The sequence below is a fragment of the Pollachius pollachius genome, assembly GCF_949987615.1.
Source record: "Pollachius pollachius genome assembly, chromosome: 5".
Lineage (NCBI taxonomy): Eukaryota > Metazoa > Chordata > Actinopteri > Gadiformes > Gadidae > Pollachius > Pollachius pollachius.
The window spans coordinates 1,448,969-1,464,825 of record NC_136938.1 but is presented as its reverse complement, the minus strand read 5'-3'; the positions used below and the strand labels follow the sequence as shown (position 1 = coordinate 1,464,825).

At 42.2% G+C, this 15,857-nt stretch overlaps 1 protein-coding gene across 1 annotated transcript; it reads right to left on the bottom strand.

The window, feature by feature from the left end:
• Nucleotides 1–2,821: 2,821 nt before the first annotated feature.
• On the bottom strand, nucleotides 2,822–6,612 carry LOC307076287 (uncharacterized protein). The gene is made up of 11 exons (XM_079737222.1): nucleotides 6,553–6,612; nucleotides 5,113–5,164; nucleotides 4,937–4,987; nucleotides 4,763–4,807; nucleotides 4,608–4,672; nucleotides 4,425–4,505; nucleotides 4,173–4,239; nucleotides 3,854–4,007; nucleotides 3,656–3,766; nucleotides 3,353–3,472; nucleotides 2,822–2,885 (listed from the first exon to the last, which is right to left on the bottom strand). Exons 3-10 carry the CDS (start codon nucleotides 4,943–4,945, stop codon nucleotides 3,369–3,371), a joined length of 636 nt encoding a protein of 211 aa, XP_079593348.1. The 5' UTR covers nucleotides 4,946–4,987; nucleotides 5,113–5,164; nucleotides 6,553–6,612; the 3' UTR covers nucleotides 2,822–2,885; nucleotides 3,353–3,368.
• Between the last annotated feature and the right edge of the window lie 9,245 nt (nucleotides 6,613–15,857).

Genomic DNA, 15,857 nt, shown 5'->3' with positions numbered 1-15,857 from the left:
ATAACAATGGATCCCGAGTTCCTATACTAGGCATTATGATGGCGGTGCTCTGCGTAGTGCAGTGAAGTCTAGTTAGAGATGCGTGGATGAGCTGTAATGTCCTCCCGATTTGGAGTTGCGTGTTCCCCGTCCCAACAAAAAGCCTGTCGGCTCGCTAAAATGTCCAACCACTATGAAATGTCCCCTGTTATCAGCGAACATAGCCAACGTGGTCTTATTAAAGCCCGATCATTAACTTAAAGCCACATAGAAAGAATAACGCATCCAGCATATGATTTCAACAATGTGTGAGGGCATATGCAGCAGGGATGATCGCACAGTGCACGCTTATGGAAAACCAGCGGACGAGCGCTGGGCGGAGATTTCAGAAGCAGGGAGATTATAGAAAAATATAATTTGTCAGTTTGCCGTTTGGCTAGTCAATATGTTAACCTACTTACTATTTATTTATTTATTTATTTATTTATTTCAACCGCGACCCGCCAGCAATTCCTCCAAGCAAGGGCGTAGGAACCGGGGGGGGACGGAGGGGATGTGTCCCCTCCAATATTGGAGACAGGCGCATTTGTCCCACCTAAAAATTATACCTGGGGGAGAAAAATATTTTATTTTATTTTGAAAGCGCAACACAGCGTCTTGTCACCGCTTCTTATTCTAAAAAACTGGATGATTGAGCGTGCAATTAAAGAATTGATTTGATATTTATGAGTTCATTACTGCCATTCAAAATGTGTTTTCCTTTACATTTACAAATGTATCTTTTTAGTAGAATAAAATACATTTGTGAATTTTTTCAGTGTAGTTAATTTATGACATAGTTCTGTTCAAACCATTAACGGATCTGTCAGGTTTCCGATATGTGTCCCCCCCAATGTTAAACTCATTCCTACGCCCCTGCCTCCAAGAATTACTTTTTTTAGACGCAATCCACCCAACCCGTGTCCACGGTGTCGGCGGGTATGACCGCCAACCGCGCATCTCTACTAGTCTTTGCTTTACTAGTTAGTTCTTTACTAGTTAGTAAACACTGCCCGTGAGCTCCAGGGGGGGTATTCCATCAACCAAGCCAAAGGCAAAGCCGGGCTTATATCACTTAGCCTCGCTACTTTAAGATAGAGTTGCGTTTCATCAACGTGACTTAAGGGTTGTGCTAAGTAACCATGGCAATTTATCCGACCAAATGAACCTGGGGCCTCTACGAATAGTCAAATCTCCTAACCTTTATGTCTCCTTTCCTTAACCTTTGAGGAAAACGTCATCAGGTCAAGGAGAGATGAAAGGTGCTTCCTTTTGAACATATAAAGACAGCACTGTTTAAACTGAATTCGACTCCACCCTTCCTAACCGACGTCAATGCATGATGGCGGGTATTGCGGACCTCTAGCGTCTCTAGTGTTAAACTAAAATTTTCCGAAGATTGACTAAAACAAGCGCTCTTTGATCCATGCGTTCTTGTCGTATTGATTTCAATCAGGTTATCGCCAAAAGTGACCAATCCGGGGCATATAAAGACCGGGACCAGAAGATAATTACTTTCTCTCCATTGAAACCCATTAATATTTGTTGATCTCATAGGTCCCATAGGCTCTACCGGAAAGGGTGTGACTTCACCACTCTATTAAAGAAAGGACAGCGGACTAAATCATGGCCGCCCTTTCATTCCTGTGAAAACTGCTCAATGGCGCAGAGGAACATCAAGGAGATTGAGTGGGTAACGGCTGCGGCCTGCTGCAATACAATCGTCTGCAGCGGGAGGCGGGGCTTGACCGTCCAGCAGGTCAAGCCCCGCCCATGACACACGCGTCACACGCCAAGCTCTGCGTAGAAGTTCAGGGACAGTCGGGATTTCGGAAACTCAGTAGAAACAGCGCCTGGGGAGGATTTTCCCCTACTACTACCCTATAAAAACTGTCTTTGCAATGTCTTTTGCAGCGACATATTGTGTTTTTGCTATTAATAGATAGGTTTGTCATTGTTTGTCATTAACGGAAACCCGAGAACAGCAAAATGCAGAGGTGAGTGATTATTTTATAGGCTACATCAATTATATAGGCTATAAAAATTAGACTGTACAACAATCAAAGAAAGCATTATATAATTTTTCTATAATTTTACTATCTTCCAATGATGTAGGTCTGCATCAGTCTAAAAAACATACCTTGAAAAACTTTTTTTCACCCCTTCTCACCTATACAGCATCATGACCTGTATTGATGTGTCACTGCCTTTGTTACTGTATGTGCCCGTTTATGTGGAGTGTATTTTGGGACTTGTCCAGGTAATCAAGGGCAGTGGTTCTCAGTTGACTGGTTAAGTAAAAAAGTGCAACCCTTTTCATGGAATATCATAATGATAGATGATTGGAAAAAGCCAGTGATAGCAAATAATGCAAATCATTACCAAAAGAAATGTTTCAGTAGGTCAGGCAAAAAAAATAAAATATACATCTATATATATATATGTATACACACATAATATTGGTGCAGCATTCATGCAGACCAAGTTATTTCAATGCCTTTTTTCTTGATCCATAAAGATGTTATGAAGTGGATGATCCTGGTGGTTGTTCTGAATGGCCTCTCATCTTCAGTGTACATCTCTCCACCACCAAGTAGTTTTCCCAGTTTTTTTGCCTTGCATCCTTGTGTCTGATGCCACCTCACCAGCAGAATGAGAAAAGAAAACGACAATCTTGCCACCACAGACTGAAAAATCATCTGCAGCATCTAACTACAGATAAAATGACTCAAGGACTCAAGAAAATTGTTTTCATTTATTGGCCTGTTAAACATATCAACATATAACTGACCAATATAAGTAGTAGAAAACAAATAAATGAAGCATGAATGATGAGAGAGGGTCATGTCCTGTCATCTCTGTCCCTCCTGAAAGGAAAGCATAACATGTTACTCGATTTGCCGTAGCATATTCTTGAGCATGGTTGCACAGCACAGGCATCCTTGAGCATAGCTGCAGCAGGTTTGGCGACAGGCTCTGCCTTGGTTATTCGTTCCTTTAATGATCTGCTTTGCAGACCCATCCATCGGGAAACATAAAAACAGAGCCCACAGGTGGATGCTAGGTAGGAGGTGGGTTTCCAAAACCCCATAGGAGCAGCAGCAGCAAGATCTAAGCAGCAGCAGCATAGCCTGGGATGAGCAGGTAAGCTGGGGGGGGTTTAAATAGCACGCCTTATTTGAATGAGGAGCGCATGTGACTGATCAGTTCATCACGATGGGCGCAGCATGAGTCGTCTGCCTGAACTAGCCTTGCAGGCTTCGTATCATGAAGGATGAAAAAAATCAAATATTGTCAGAGCTTTGAAAAATGTTTTGAGATAAGACACACTCACCGATAAATTCACAACTCTACTCAGGGAAGCACATCTGGCAGAAGTTGGGGCAGAAGGCCGGGTGTGAGCTCTCGCTGTAAATCCCCTGCAGCTCCCCTCTCTTCCCCCTTCCTGCGTAGCCTGTGGGTAAATAAAAGATTTATTAATTTATTAAGAGTTATTTTTTGAGTCCCCACTTAATTTTTAGAATTTGGTGCTTATCTTGAATATCATTACTGACAATTTCAAATGTTTCAAAATGTGCTCTACTACAATCTCTGGAGGTAATAACAAAAATATCTATCATATTAACATTTTGCTTACCTGGAATGCAGTTTTTGTATGTAATGTTACACTCTCTGCACGTATCAAGTGAATACATTTTATAGTACTCAGCTCGATACCCTGCCGAGAACCTGCTCCAAGATGCCACACCTGTAAGACAATTTTGACCAATTCATTCAACTTGGAAAAAAGTGTGGTTTATGGGTATAACATGAGTTTGGTGTTTCAAAATCCTACTGTTCAGCCACAGAAAATGTGCCTTCCTCCTAAAAACCCTGGTGGACACCACTTCTCTGAAGTGGTGACAAACGAGGGAGAGGGTCAGGATGGCCACGTCTCCTTCACTGAGGACAACCAGTGCAAAAATATCCTCCAACACTAGAGGTGGCAACTGAAATAATGAACATTACATTTTTATATTTTCTTTTGGAAAAGACATTTATAGAACAATGCAAGACATTTATAAAACAATTTAAAGGGTGAGTAATTACTATTATGTGAATTTTTTACAGCTAGTTCAGATATTAAGTAGTGAGTAAAGTTATTAATGAAATACCATATCAATAGATATGTGGAGTGGCCGTTCTTCTACTGGCTGAGGTCCATGCAACCGTCTTCTCTTCCTACGTGGAAATTTTCATATTATTTCATATTATATTTTTATATTATATTTCATATTAATTATACTAGATCCTTCTAATATAACATTTTAAACTGAGAAACGTTTAACAAACAAAATTAGAAAGTACTGGACAAGAATTCACGGTTGGGTTCATACCCTGATTTAACAGTCACTTTTGTACAGTACCTTTCCTTTTTGGCCTCGAACTCAGGCAGCTGATGGGCTGGGGCTGTGAAGGATTGTGGGGGATGGAGGGAGTTCTTCTTCCTAAAAGAAAATATTCAGATATCAGACCAGTGAAAAACAACCCTCCCAAAAGAAAAGATTAAAAAAAAGAAGAAATTAATAAATACATGAATAAAAACACACATGCATTGCTGGATGTTCTCCAGGAGGAGCTGGCACCACCACCTCCTCAGATGTGGCATATCTCCCTATTAGATGATGCAGACAGATATGTCATTGCAATTCCAAACCTTAAATACAGTATGGCCATTAGTAACTCACACTTAAATATTTCTCACCTGGGAGAAGTCAAAGTGCCACTCCAGTGCCATGTATAGTGCATACTGCAATCCAAAAAGTCATTATTATTCAAAGTATGACTATCGTATTAGTTTTTTCTTGGGGCCTGTGTACGCTATAAGTGTTGATGATGAGGTGCAAAATCCCACCACTTCATTAACTTCAGAACTCACCATTAGCATGAAGACACCACAGTCAAGGGTTGCTCCTTGTGTTGGGACATTCTGAAAAAGAAAAAATAATAATAATTAGATTACATATTAATTCATTTATTTAAATAAATTAAATAGTAAAATGTAAATACATAGCACATTTCACAGGGCATATCAAATTTAATAACAGCCCTAACCTTTTTATTGACAAATGTCCATGGTCCAGGTATTACTTGTTTTGCAATTGAGCTACGAAAAAACATAAAGCAACAGACAACACACCATGAAATAAAAAAACTATGGAAATACTATGCAAGACCTTATGTTAGGATGTGACATGATATTTGTGGGCAATATTTTAAACACATGACTCCAAACTTAGTCTTCCATTTATAATTTTGGAACAAGATAAGATAAGAGTGACTTGATTACTCCCCAAACAGAAATTCAGTTGTCTTGCAGCTCATCTACCATTTGCAAGGGAATTAAAAAGCCTGATGGCTGTGGGTATGATGGATCTATCAATCTCTCAGTCATGCAACAAAGACAGAGGAGCCACTCACAGCTGTTTTTTTTGTCAATCAAGATGTTTGTTATGAAATGGTTGATCTAAGATGTAAGAGTAGCCTCTACCATCCTTAGTGTACATCTCCACCGCATTACTAGTGAATCCATCACGGACAATTGATGAAATGCTCCTGATATGATTGTCAGTGCCTCAGGATTTTTGTCTGTATCCTAGCAATAACTTAAGAGTACATGGAACCTCAGCATTACATATGTATAGATATTTATATGTTTTGAATAAATTGACATCTGCAATGACTATTGATCATCTTTTTTTCTGTGTCAACAGTAGGTCTGCAGATTGCCACCACAAATAAAATGAGCACATCACCAGACAGATAAATCATGTACAATACAGTCTATGAGCGCTCCCTTACAACACTGCACAAGAATTATGTAACTCTACTAGGAACAGTGAACGGTTCCCAAAACATGCAACTCTAATAGGAACAGTGAACGGTTCCTAAAATATGCAACTCTAATAGGAACAGTGAACGGTTCCTAAAATATGCAACTCTAATAGGAACAGTGAACGGTTCCCAAAATATGCAAATCTAATAGGACCGGTGAACGGTTCCCAAAATATGCTACTCTAATAGGAACAGTGAACGGTTCCCAAAATATGCTACTCTAATAGGAACAGTGAACGGTTCCCAAAATATGCAACTCTAATAGGAACAGTGAACGGTTCCCAAAATATGCTACTCTAATAGGAACAGTGAACGGTTCCTGAACTTCAGACGCAGTGACTGGAAACCTGAGCATTGATAAATAGTTCAAATCTCCAAAACCCGTAGGCTTGGTAGAGTCAAGCACACATATCTTCCGTTGTTTAGGCTGGAGGGTCTGTAAAATATTTAATAACACGGCAATGGAAGCACATTTTTAATTATGACATCTGCATAAGCACAGCTTTCATATTAACACAGTCGTGATAAAAACTGACCAACTCTTATGCTTTTGTGTGGCTGTCCAGTGGAATAAAAAGATGTTAAGATGTGACAATTTGATAAAATAGTACAAATTTATTATGAATACATGCACTCTGATCTAACACCTTTAACACTTACGCCTAGTATCCAGTGTCCCGGTATCCATATTGGGAATAAGATGCAGTCTTTGGAGGCTGCGTCAACCCTCATCATCGCCATGACAACAACAGCTTGTAGTTTATGACTTGATTTGATTTGATTAAGATCCCCATTTGCTGCTACACCTGGTAGCAGCTACTCTTTCTGGGGTTCATAAGACATTTAAAACACCTAACCTTAGTCACAGGTGATCAATATGTACACGTTCAATACAATAAAAGTGTAGGTACAACAGATAGATCACTTCATTGTTTATTTAGGCAAAGTAAAAACTTACTGGCCGTGCAAGAAGAGGTATCGCAGTGAAGGGTTGTTTCCACGTGGAAATGACATAGCCATCTACAGCAAAAACGGCCTTTCCCTGTAAAGCAAAGAGGACAAGTTTCTATTATGTATCTTTAAAAAAGTATATTCACTTATCAAATATTGTACTACATAACAAAAAAAAACATGCATACCCTGGATCCTGCAATTTGTGACACCAGCCACAAACAGCAGTTGATGATCTGTAACAGAAGAACATTGTATTGTTTGATGAATTATAGACCATTACACCTGGAAGACAGTCAAATAACTCAAAAAAGTGTACTAACATTTGCCTCCACTTCTCTGTTTAACCCAAGTCCCAGGAAGTCCAGCCTTCTTAAAACAAAGGGGCCCACAACACCTTTTTGGATATCCAACACATTGTTGAGCTGAAAAATGACAGCATGAATAGCACCAGATGGCAAATCATAAAACAATTTCAGAATTACTTTATTACAATTAAACAATAAACACTTTGTTTAATGTAGTATATATGAAATACATATGGATACCTATAGAACCTGGCCTTCATTCTTACCTGGATGTCCGTCACACTGCTTCCAACAGTTGTGTGGAGCATGTGCTTGATGCCAACACAATTTTCATTGCACAATTGAAAACGACCTGCAAAATAAGCCCAATTACCTGAATGGCAGCATAATACATGTAGGAACAATCTACATTTGTTACAAAATGCATTAATATCCATACTTAGTATGGGGATGGAAGTGGTCATGCTCTCAGAGGCACCCAACGGTGTGATGATGGGAGCAGCCGACTGTGTAGTGATGAGAGCAGCCGACGGTGTCGGAGCAGTCAGTGGCCTGGTCATGGGAGCAGCCGACTGTGTAGTGATGAGAGCAGCCGACGGTGTCGGAGCAGTCAGTGGCCTGGTCATGGGAGCAGCCGACTGTATTGTGATGAGAGCAGCTGATGGTGTGGCCGTGGCTGTTGCTGTTGATAGTCAAGGGAAACAATTGAGATCACACCAGTATGCATTTACCTATACTGTACTAACTGGATTAAAAATACTTAAAGCCACGATGTACTGTGCAACTACATACCTGCAACTGTTTGCCCATTTGAGTTCAACTGTATTTCCAGTTGACTCCCCAATGTTTTCTTCATGTCATCAATCCTTTTTGCATTGCGTCGATTGTTGTAATGTTGCAAAAGGTTTCTCATTAGGAATATATGGTTAGAGGGTGTCATCATATTTAAAAAATGATTATTCTTCCTCATTCCACTGAAGAGCTGCTCTGCGCATTGGCTATTGACCCAGCCACATAACTCAGAAACAAGGTCTATTTTCCGCAACACATCCTTTTTGTCCTTTGTGTTTGCCTCATGGAAGCGGTCGTAAAGAGCATAATGTTCTTTAGATCCAGTCAGAGGGTGTCCGCCTTCATCTGGTACTGGCTTCTTTGATGCTAGCCATGGCAAGCTGACTTTCACATGACCTGCAGAGGCCAATCTGATATTCTCCTCAGTAGCATCCATCAGTCTACCTTCGTGAGGACTGAAAGGCAATGACTGTGGTTTCCTAATGTTTGTATGTGTTGCAAGTCCTCTTGCGAAGTCATACAAAGTCACATTGGGGAAGTGTTTCATCGATAGCAGCAAATCAGCGAAGTCTCGAGGGCTCTCAGCTCTCAAGTTAAACTTCACACCATATACAACAGCGCAGGGGCACGTGACAACAGCCCATCCACCTTTTGAAAGAAGGTTATCATCATTAGGAGTATATTCAAAGTAAAAACTAATTCAATACTGATGGAAATACTTGTGAAAATGAATCAACTCACCAGAGGCCCCCCAGACCTTTGAAAACACTTTATCATAAGTTGAGCGATCCTGCATTTCTTTTCTCAACCTCATAACTAGGTCCATCCTGGAGCCCTTGGAGTCTATGCCACATTCCTTGCAAAGACTACGCACAGCTCCCATCTAAGATGTTTAATAGAAGATATTATGGTCCTTATCGATTCAACAATGAGCTTACCTATTTAAAAAATATGTTACAGTATGAATACCTTAAGTTTGAGAATCTCATCAGTGAGTCTTTCCTCTGTAATCAAGAACTCCGCTGCTTCATTTGGGTGACTTGATTGATGGATTTTGTTGAATTCAGTGTTCAAGACCACATCTGAGCCTCTCGTTTGTGGACCAATCCATGGTGCCCAATTATGGAAACTGGGTCGTACCACAAAAGGGTTCTGCCTGTTGCCTGCAGGAACATTTTAGAAAATGTAAGTACATACTGCATGACCAAGACACTTGACCTCACTCTCAATAGCTTTATTTCAATAATCTGGATTATGGCAGTGAAAAAAGGGGAAAGGAAAAACACTCAGGGTGTCAACACCGGTAACATAAGATTAAATTTAAACTAATCAATTAACCGTTATGTCTTTATGGGGTTAATTAAGCTTCAAATTAACTAGGTAAAATATGAACTAAAGAAAATGGTTACCAGATCTGCCACCCCATGTTAAGGAAAAGAGAGAGTAAAAGGGGTGCTGTCTTGAGTGTAGGTGTGTTAAATCAAAAAATCTAAGGGTGAAACAACCAACCAACCAGAGAGAAAGAAAGAAAATAGGAAGTGATGTGGGGAAAAAGGAAGTGGATAAGCAGAAAAATCTTCACAGCATACTTACTTGGCACCAGTCCACGACTGACCATTTCCAGGGACACTGACTCCCAGAACTCCTCCACATTTACTTTTCCATCATAATCAGGGGGCGGTTGCTCAATGCTGCTTACTAGAAATAAAAACCAGAACAACAAATTCCAAGTGTAATAAATAGTTATAGGCAAACAGTGTCCATGAAGTTCAAGTTTAAACAACTTTATTAGCCCCCAGGGGGCAATCTGTTCTGATGTAAAAAAAAAAACAACAACAAAAAAACAAACACCAACAACAACCATGGCATGACAACAAGCCTCAGATGACAGACAGGAGTACAAACTTCATTAAAATGTCGGGAATGAAAAATAGAGACGAGGATGTAAAGTGTTTGCTTACCAGGCATACTGAAAACCCCTTTCTTATGAAGATCCATGACAACTGTGACAGGATGGTAACCACATGACACACATGAATAGGTATATGTGTGATCTGTCATGGCTTCATAATGGAGGTATGCATTCAAAATCCTCTGTTTGGACGGGAAGGATTTTCCACAGGTCCTTTCCAGCACATCTACTGCGCTTCCAATGGACTGGTGGGTCTATAAAAAGTAATTTCAAATGTAAAACAAATCAGTCTTTTATTAGTTTGTTAAGGCTTCTGAAATAATTTTACTTTGTACAAATGTTTTCTACCTGGAGAGAGTTTTGAAGGAATACACAAACATGCAATGACAGAATAGTATGGTCATCAAAGTTATGCACTCCATCCCTCCACTCCTGGTAGCGGTAGACCATACCACAGGTAGAGCAATGCTTGCAGTATGTGGATATTCCTAGATAGAAAAACAAAACACACAAGCATAAAAAATGTGAATCTGTCAGCATAGTTTCAATCAGTTTGAATTATACATGTTTGCTGCATGCTGTGGACAACATGTAATATTAAAATTCATTACTATAAATGTTTCAGGCTGTTTCAGCCAATTTGTACATTTTTCACAAAAACTGTAATATACACCTATTTGCGCTGCTTTTAACATCACACAGGGTTATGTAAGCCACAACCGTCAAATATGCATTGGTTTATGAAAAACAAGGAAGAGGAGAATAAAACCTTCTATTATTTCAGTCACAGTCACAATTCTGGCTTGGGAGGTGATAAGTTGCGGTTCTCCAAGTTGTGGCAGGCCTGTGCACTCTGTGCAGTTGTTCTCATTTGGAATCAAATGTTGTGGAAAGTCATTTTTTGACTTTAGAAGATCGGGAGGCAGATCAGCAGGGATTTTCTTCCGGAAGATGTATCTGACCATTTTGGTCAACACTGGATCCTCAGGTGGATACTGCGCTTGTTCCTGTGTCAGTTGTTCCACATCCTCGGTAGCATTTTCGATTGATTCATTGGCTTCAACATCAGGGATATTCTTAAAAAGGTTTGGGGTTATTTGAAACAAATGCCACTTGGCAATGCATTTATGGGTGCATGTCTGCCTTGGCTTTGCACATGGGCAGCACCATTCAACTTTGTTGCTGTCATATGACACCATCACACGTCCTGATCTACTATAGTAAGAAATGCGCGGCTCATATACAGAAACGAAGATTTTGCTGCATGGTCCTCCAATATTAACCAGACACGACAGAGGCACGACCTTATTGTTTGCTTCTGTTTGTAGTTGCTGGCATGTTTGTTTTTTGGCCACACCAAACCACCTTTCCTGGACCATTTGGTTTAAAATGTTTTCCTCAAGTGCAATGGTGTCACTACCAGGTGGGCAATATGTGAGTGACCGCAGGTGATCACATTCAAATGCCAAACAATTGCTTCTTTCAGCAAACTCAGCATTGGCCTTGCACAAGTCCAATTCACACCTAACTTGTAGGTTTGTGCCAGATGTTTTTTTAATTACATGAATTGGATTGCTTGGACCAGTGAATGTTTTTTTAACAGCAAAAATACCATTTTGTGGGTCAATACACTGACAGCTTAAATGGCGTTCAGCGGTGATGTCTTTTTTCCCAGGGTGTTTCCTCTTAATATGCACCCTCAAATTGCGTCTGTTGAGTTGAAGGCCACAGTGTACACACTTGATCTTAAACTGCTTTTGTCCACGCACATGTATTTGTGGCTGATCAGCGGGAGCTGGGGCTGCTACCGGGCTCTCAGTGACAGTGGGTGCTATTGGGCTCTGAGCAACAGTGGCTGCTAGAGGGCTCTCAGTGACAGTGGGTGCTATTGGGCTCTGAGCAACAGTGGCTGCTACAGGGCTCTCAGTGACAGTGGGTGCTACGGGGCTCTCAGTGACAGTGGCTGCTATTGGGCTCTCAGTGACAGTGGCTGCTATTGGGCTCTCAGTGACAGTGGCTGCTATTGGGCTCTCCGTGACAGTGGCTGCTATTGGGCTCTCAGTGACAGTGGCTGCTATTGGGCTCTCAGTGACAGTGGCTGCTATTGGGCTCTCAGTGACAGTGGGTGCTATTGGGCTCTCAGTGACAGTGGCTGCTATTGGGCTCTCAGTGACAGTGGCTGCTATTGGGCTCTCAGTGACAGTGGGTGCTATTGGGCTCTCCGTGACAGTGGGTGCTACGGGGCTCTCAGTGACAGTGGGTGCTACGGGGCTCTCCGTGACAGTGGGTGCTACGGGGCTCTCCGTGACAGTGGGTGCTACGGGGCTCTCCGTGACAGTGGGTGCTACGGGGCCCTCCGTGACAGTGGGTGCTACGGGGCTCTCCGTGACAGTGGCTGCTACGGGGCTCTCCGTGACAGTGGCTGCTACGGGGCTCTCAGTGACAGTGGCTGCTACGGGGCTCTCCGTGACAGTGGCTGCTATTGGGCTCTCCGTGACAGTGGCTGCTACGGGGCTCTCAGTGACAGTGGCTGCTACGGGGCTCTCAGTGACAGTGGCTGCTATTGGGCTCTCAGTGACAGTGGCTGCTACAGGGCTCTCCGTGACAGTGGGTGCTACGGGGCTCTCCGTGACAGTGGGTGCTACGGGGCTCACGGTGGATGTTTTTTGGCTCTTGGGAACAGATCTTACAGAACAGACTTTCAAGTGAGCAATGAAATGGTTCCTTCTTATGATAGTTGTCTCACAGGTGAGGCAGTGAAAATGGTGAGTGTCTCTGCATTTAAAGCTGCATTTGCAGATACGGTATTCTGCAAAACAAAATATTTATTACATTAGAGTTATTGACAGCCTAACACAAGTACAGTATGTGCTTCTGTAGACCACACAAAGAGTGACAATACCTCCGTGGCGGACTGCTGCATCTAAATGGTTTTTCATATGGTTTTTCATACTGTGACGCTGTCTTGTCTTAAGGGAACAACAAAGACAGTTATATGATTCCCCTGAGGGAAAAACTGGCTCCTCGCTGGCTCGGAAATGGGTCGGATGCTGAACAAAAACAGAAGACCAAGTGACCATTAGATTCAAGATACACAAGGCATATTAGCATTAATATTATTATAAGTCTCAAGTCTTTAAAAGTATATCTATAAAAGTCATATGTCTCTTCTAGTTGTAATGAGCCTTCTCTCATATGCCTTTTTTCCTAAGAATACTGCACAGCTATATCTTAAGAAAAATTCAAAGCATTTACTGTGGTATTGTCACTCCTTTATCTATTAGCATATAGTATCAGTGCTGATTAGTTGTTTGCTGCATATATGATCGCTTTAAACAGGCTATTGCAATGCAATATGAAGAAAACACACAATGAATGTTTCCTTTAAAGGAAACTGTATTATTGATCATGAACATACAGTTACAGAATAGCTTGCCCCCTATTGTACAGGCTTAGTGGGAAAGAACAAATACAGAAAATGGTGCACCTCACCCAGTCAAATATATTGTAATTAACATCATTGCAACAGGGTATCTGCAAGGTTTCAGCAAGTCAAATGTAAGACTTTTTAAGACCTTTTTAATACCACCTTGAATGAAATTTAAGACCTAAAACACGCGATGGTGGGGGTTGGCAACAGACGCGAGCCAACTCCGGAAACGGACGTCTTCCAGCCAACTGTCCTTGAATTTGCACCTACCCATTTTCGCAGACTAGCTAGCAAGCACGCAGATAATCGTTTATATATGCAGCTAGCAAGAAAGAAGCCTCTCTACATGTCCTTCCTGAAAAGTCCCACGAGAAAAATTAAAAAATATAGTCCTGCCCCGACAAATTTAAGACCTTGAGCAACAGTATTTAAGACCAGCATATGACATTTGTAACAAATTTAAGACTTTTTAAGGATGCGCGGACACCCTGTGCAATTAGTGCAAAACATCCCACTAGAGACATTTCACTGCATGTCAGACGTTTCAAATGAAAACATAGTGATTGTTCACGAGTCGAGTCGAGAGATGTGAATAAAGTTTTTCATTTAATGCATTTATTGTAGCAACGTAATTTCACTCACCGACATCATTTCTCCTTGATGAAATCTACCTATTTAATACTTGCAAAAACACAATATCCTCCATCCTGAGTTTCCGAAATCCCGACTGTCCCTGAACTTCTACGCAGAGCTTGGCATGTGACGCGTGTGTCATGGGCGGGGCAAGCGTGTGTCATGGGCGGGGCTTGACCTGCTGGACGGTCAAGCCCCGCCTCCCATTGCATTGCAGCAGGCCGCAGCCGTTAGTACTTGAGGAGATTTGCTACCGCATCATGGGCGCCTAGCCACTCCCTTGTGCATGACGTGCCGGATGCAGAAATATTCTCCTTAACTAGCATTGTTAGCATTGTAGCATCATCAGCAAGAGGTCTGAGCGAGCACAGTCGCATTGCTTACCGATCATGGAAGTATAAGATAATAACCCCCCCCCCCCTGCCATCTGGACAACAATTAGTATTTAACAATTATTTTGACGGGCCGAAACAACATTTGTTTCACTACGACTCCTTTCAGCTGCCCACTCCTCCTTCTCCTGCAAAAAATACATAAATAAGATAAAACGCTTGAGGTGGCGTTTTGAAAAGAGAAAACTTACATTTTATTAGTACATGGTATAAAGATAATTATGAGCCTTTGATTGATATCCAGAATTTTTTTGCGGAGACACATTCCTGTTCCCCAAATTGTATTGGAGTGAACGGGGATATCTACTTCTGGGACTCCATGAATGGAGGGACCCGTCCACAGCTAAAACAGCTGCAATACCAGGCTTGGCCGCTGTCAGTGGCCAAGCCACGGCCGCTTGGGCCACCCAACCAACCTCAAAAAAAAAGAAAAGAAAAAAAAAGAAAAGATCATATTGTAGTGGACATTATGGAAACAATTCCCCATACTGTGTGTTACATTTATTTCCCTTGATATATATTCCCTTATTATCCTTGTTATGCTTATCATCAGTCGTGCGTTCTGCACGACATGTTATTGTGTTCCAATATAAGGGACGCTGTCTCTTTAAGGAAGCGGACCTGTTTTGGTTGTGATGACAACGGCGCGGTTTGTTTATTCCGGTTTTGTGAGCAACAATAAATGACACGCCGTTGCGTTGTCAACGTGAGAAATCGCTTCTTTTATCAAATCACGATTTCCACACTGGTGACCCCGACGTTTGTCTGCTGGACGCATTCCAGTGACACACCGAACAACTATGTCGACGAATGCTGTTTCATTGAAACTCCCGGAGTTCTGGGAGTCGTCGGCTTCTGCTTGGTTCGCGCAGACTGAGGCACAGTTCGCGTTGCGTGAAATTACCGCGGACATCACCAAATACTACTATGTAGTGTCGGCCCTCGGCAGTTCAACAGCAACAAGAGTGGTTAGTCTCCTGAAACAGCCCCCTGCAGAGAATAAGTATACAGCAGTCAAGGCTCACCTGCTGAAGACTTTTGAACTTTCTGATGCTGAGAGGGCTAGCCGGCTATTTTCTCTGCAAGGCTTGGGCGACAGCAAACCGTCTGAACTTATGGACAGGATGTTGGATCTGCATGGAGAGCACAGGCCTGATTTCCTCTTCGTCCAGCTCTTCCTGCGTCAACTCCCGTCTCAGGTACGGGCTGCTTTGGCCAACACTGCCATCACTGATTGCCGCGCGCTGGCAGAGGAGGCTGACAGGTTTTTTCTGGCTGTTCAACACCCTGGCATGACTGCTGCTGCGCTCCATCCTGCGTACGCCATTGCAACCAACTCGGCCCAAGTCCATCACACCGCCGCCCCGCTCCCTGGTGACTCAGCGCTCACTGCAGTGGCTACAGTTTCGCACCGGCAACGTTCTGACACAAGCCTGTGTTTTTACCACGCTAAATTCGGCTCCAGGGCCAAGAAATGCCTACCACCTTGCAGCTTCAGGGGGACGGGAAACGCCAGGGCCGGCGCTCAGTAGTGGCTTTGAGTGTCG

Coding starts and splice junctions, on each gene's coding strand:
- LOC307076287 (XM_079737222.1), bottom strand. Junction 4,008..4,172: donor TCCACATATCTATTGATATG/GTATTTCATTAA, acceptor TCATTATTTCAG/TTGCCACCTCTAGTGTTGGA. Junction 3,767..3,853: donor ACATTTTCTGTGGCTGAACA/GTAGGATTTTGA, acceptor ATTGTCTTACAG/GTGTGGCATCTTGGAGCAGG.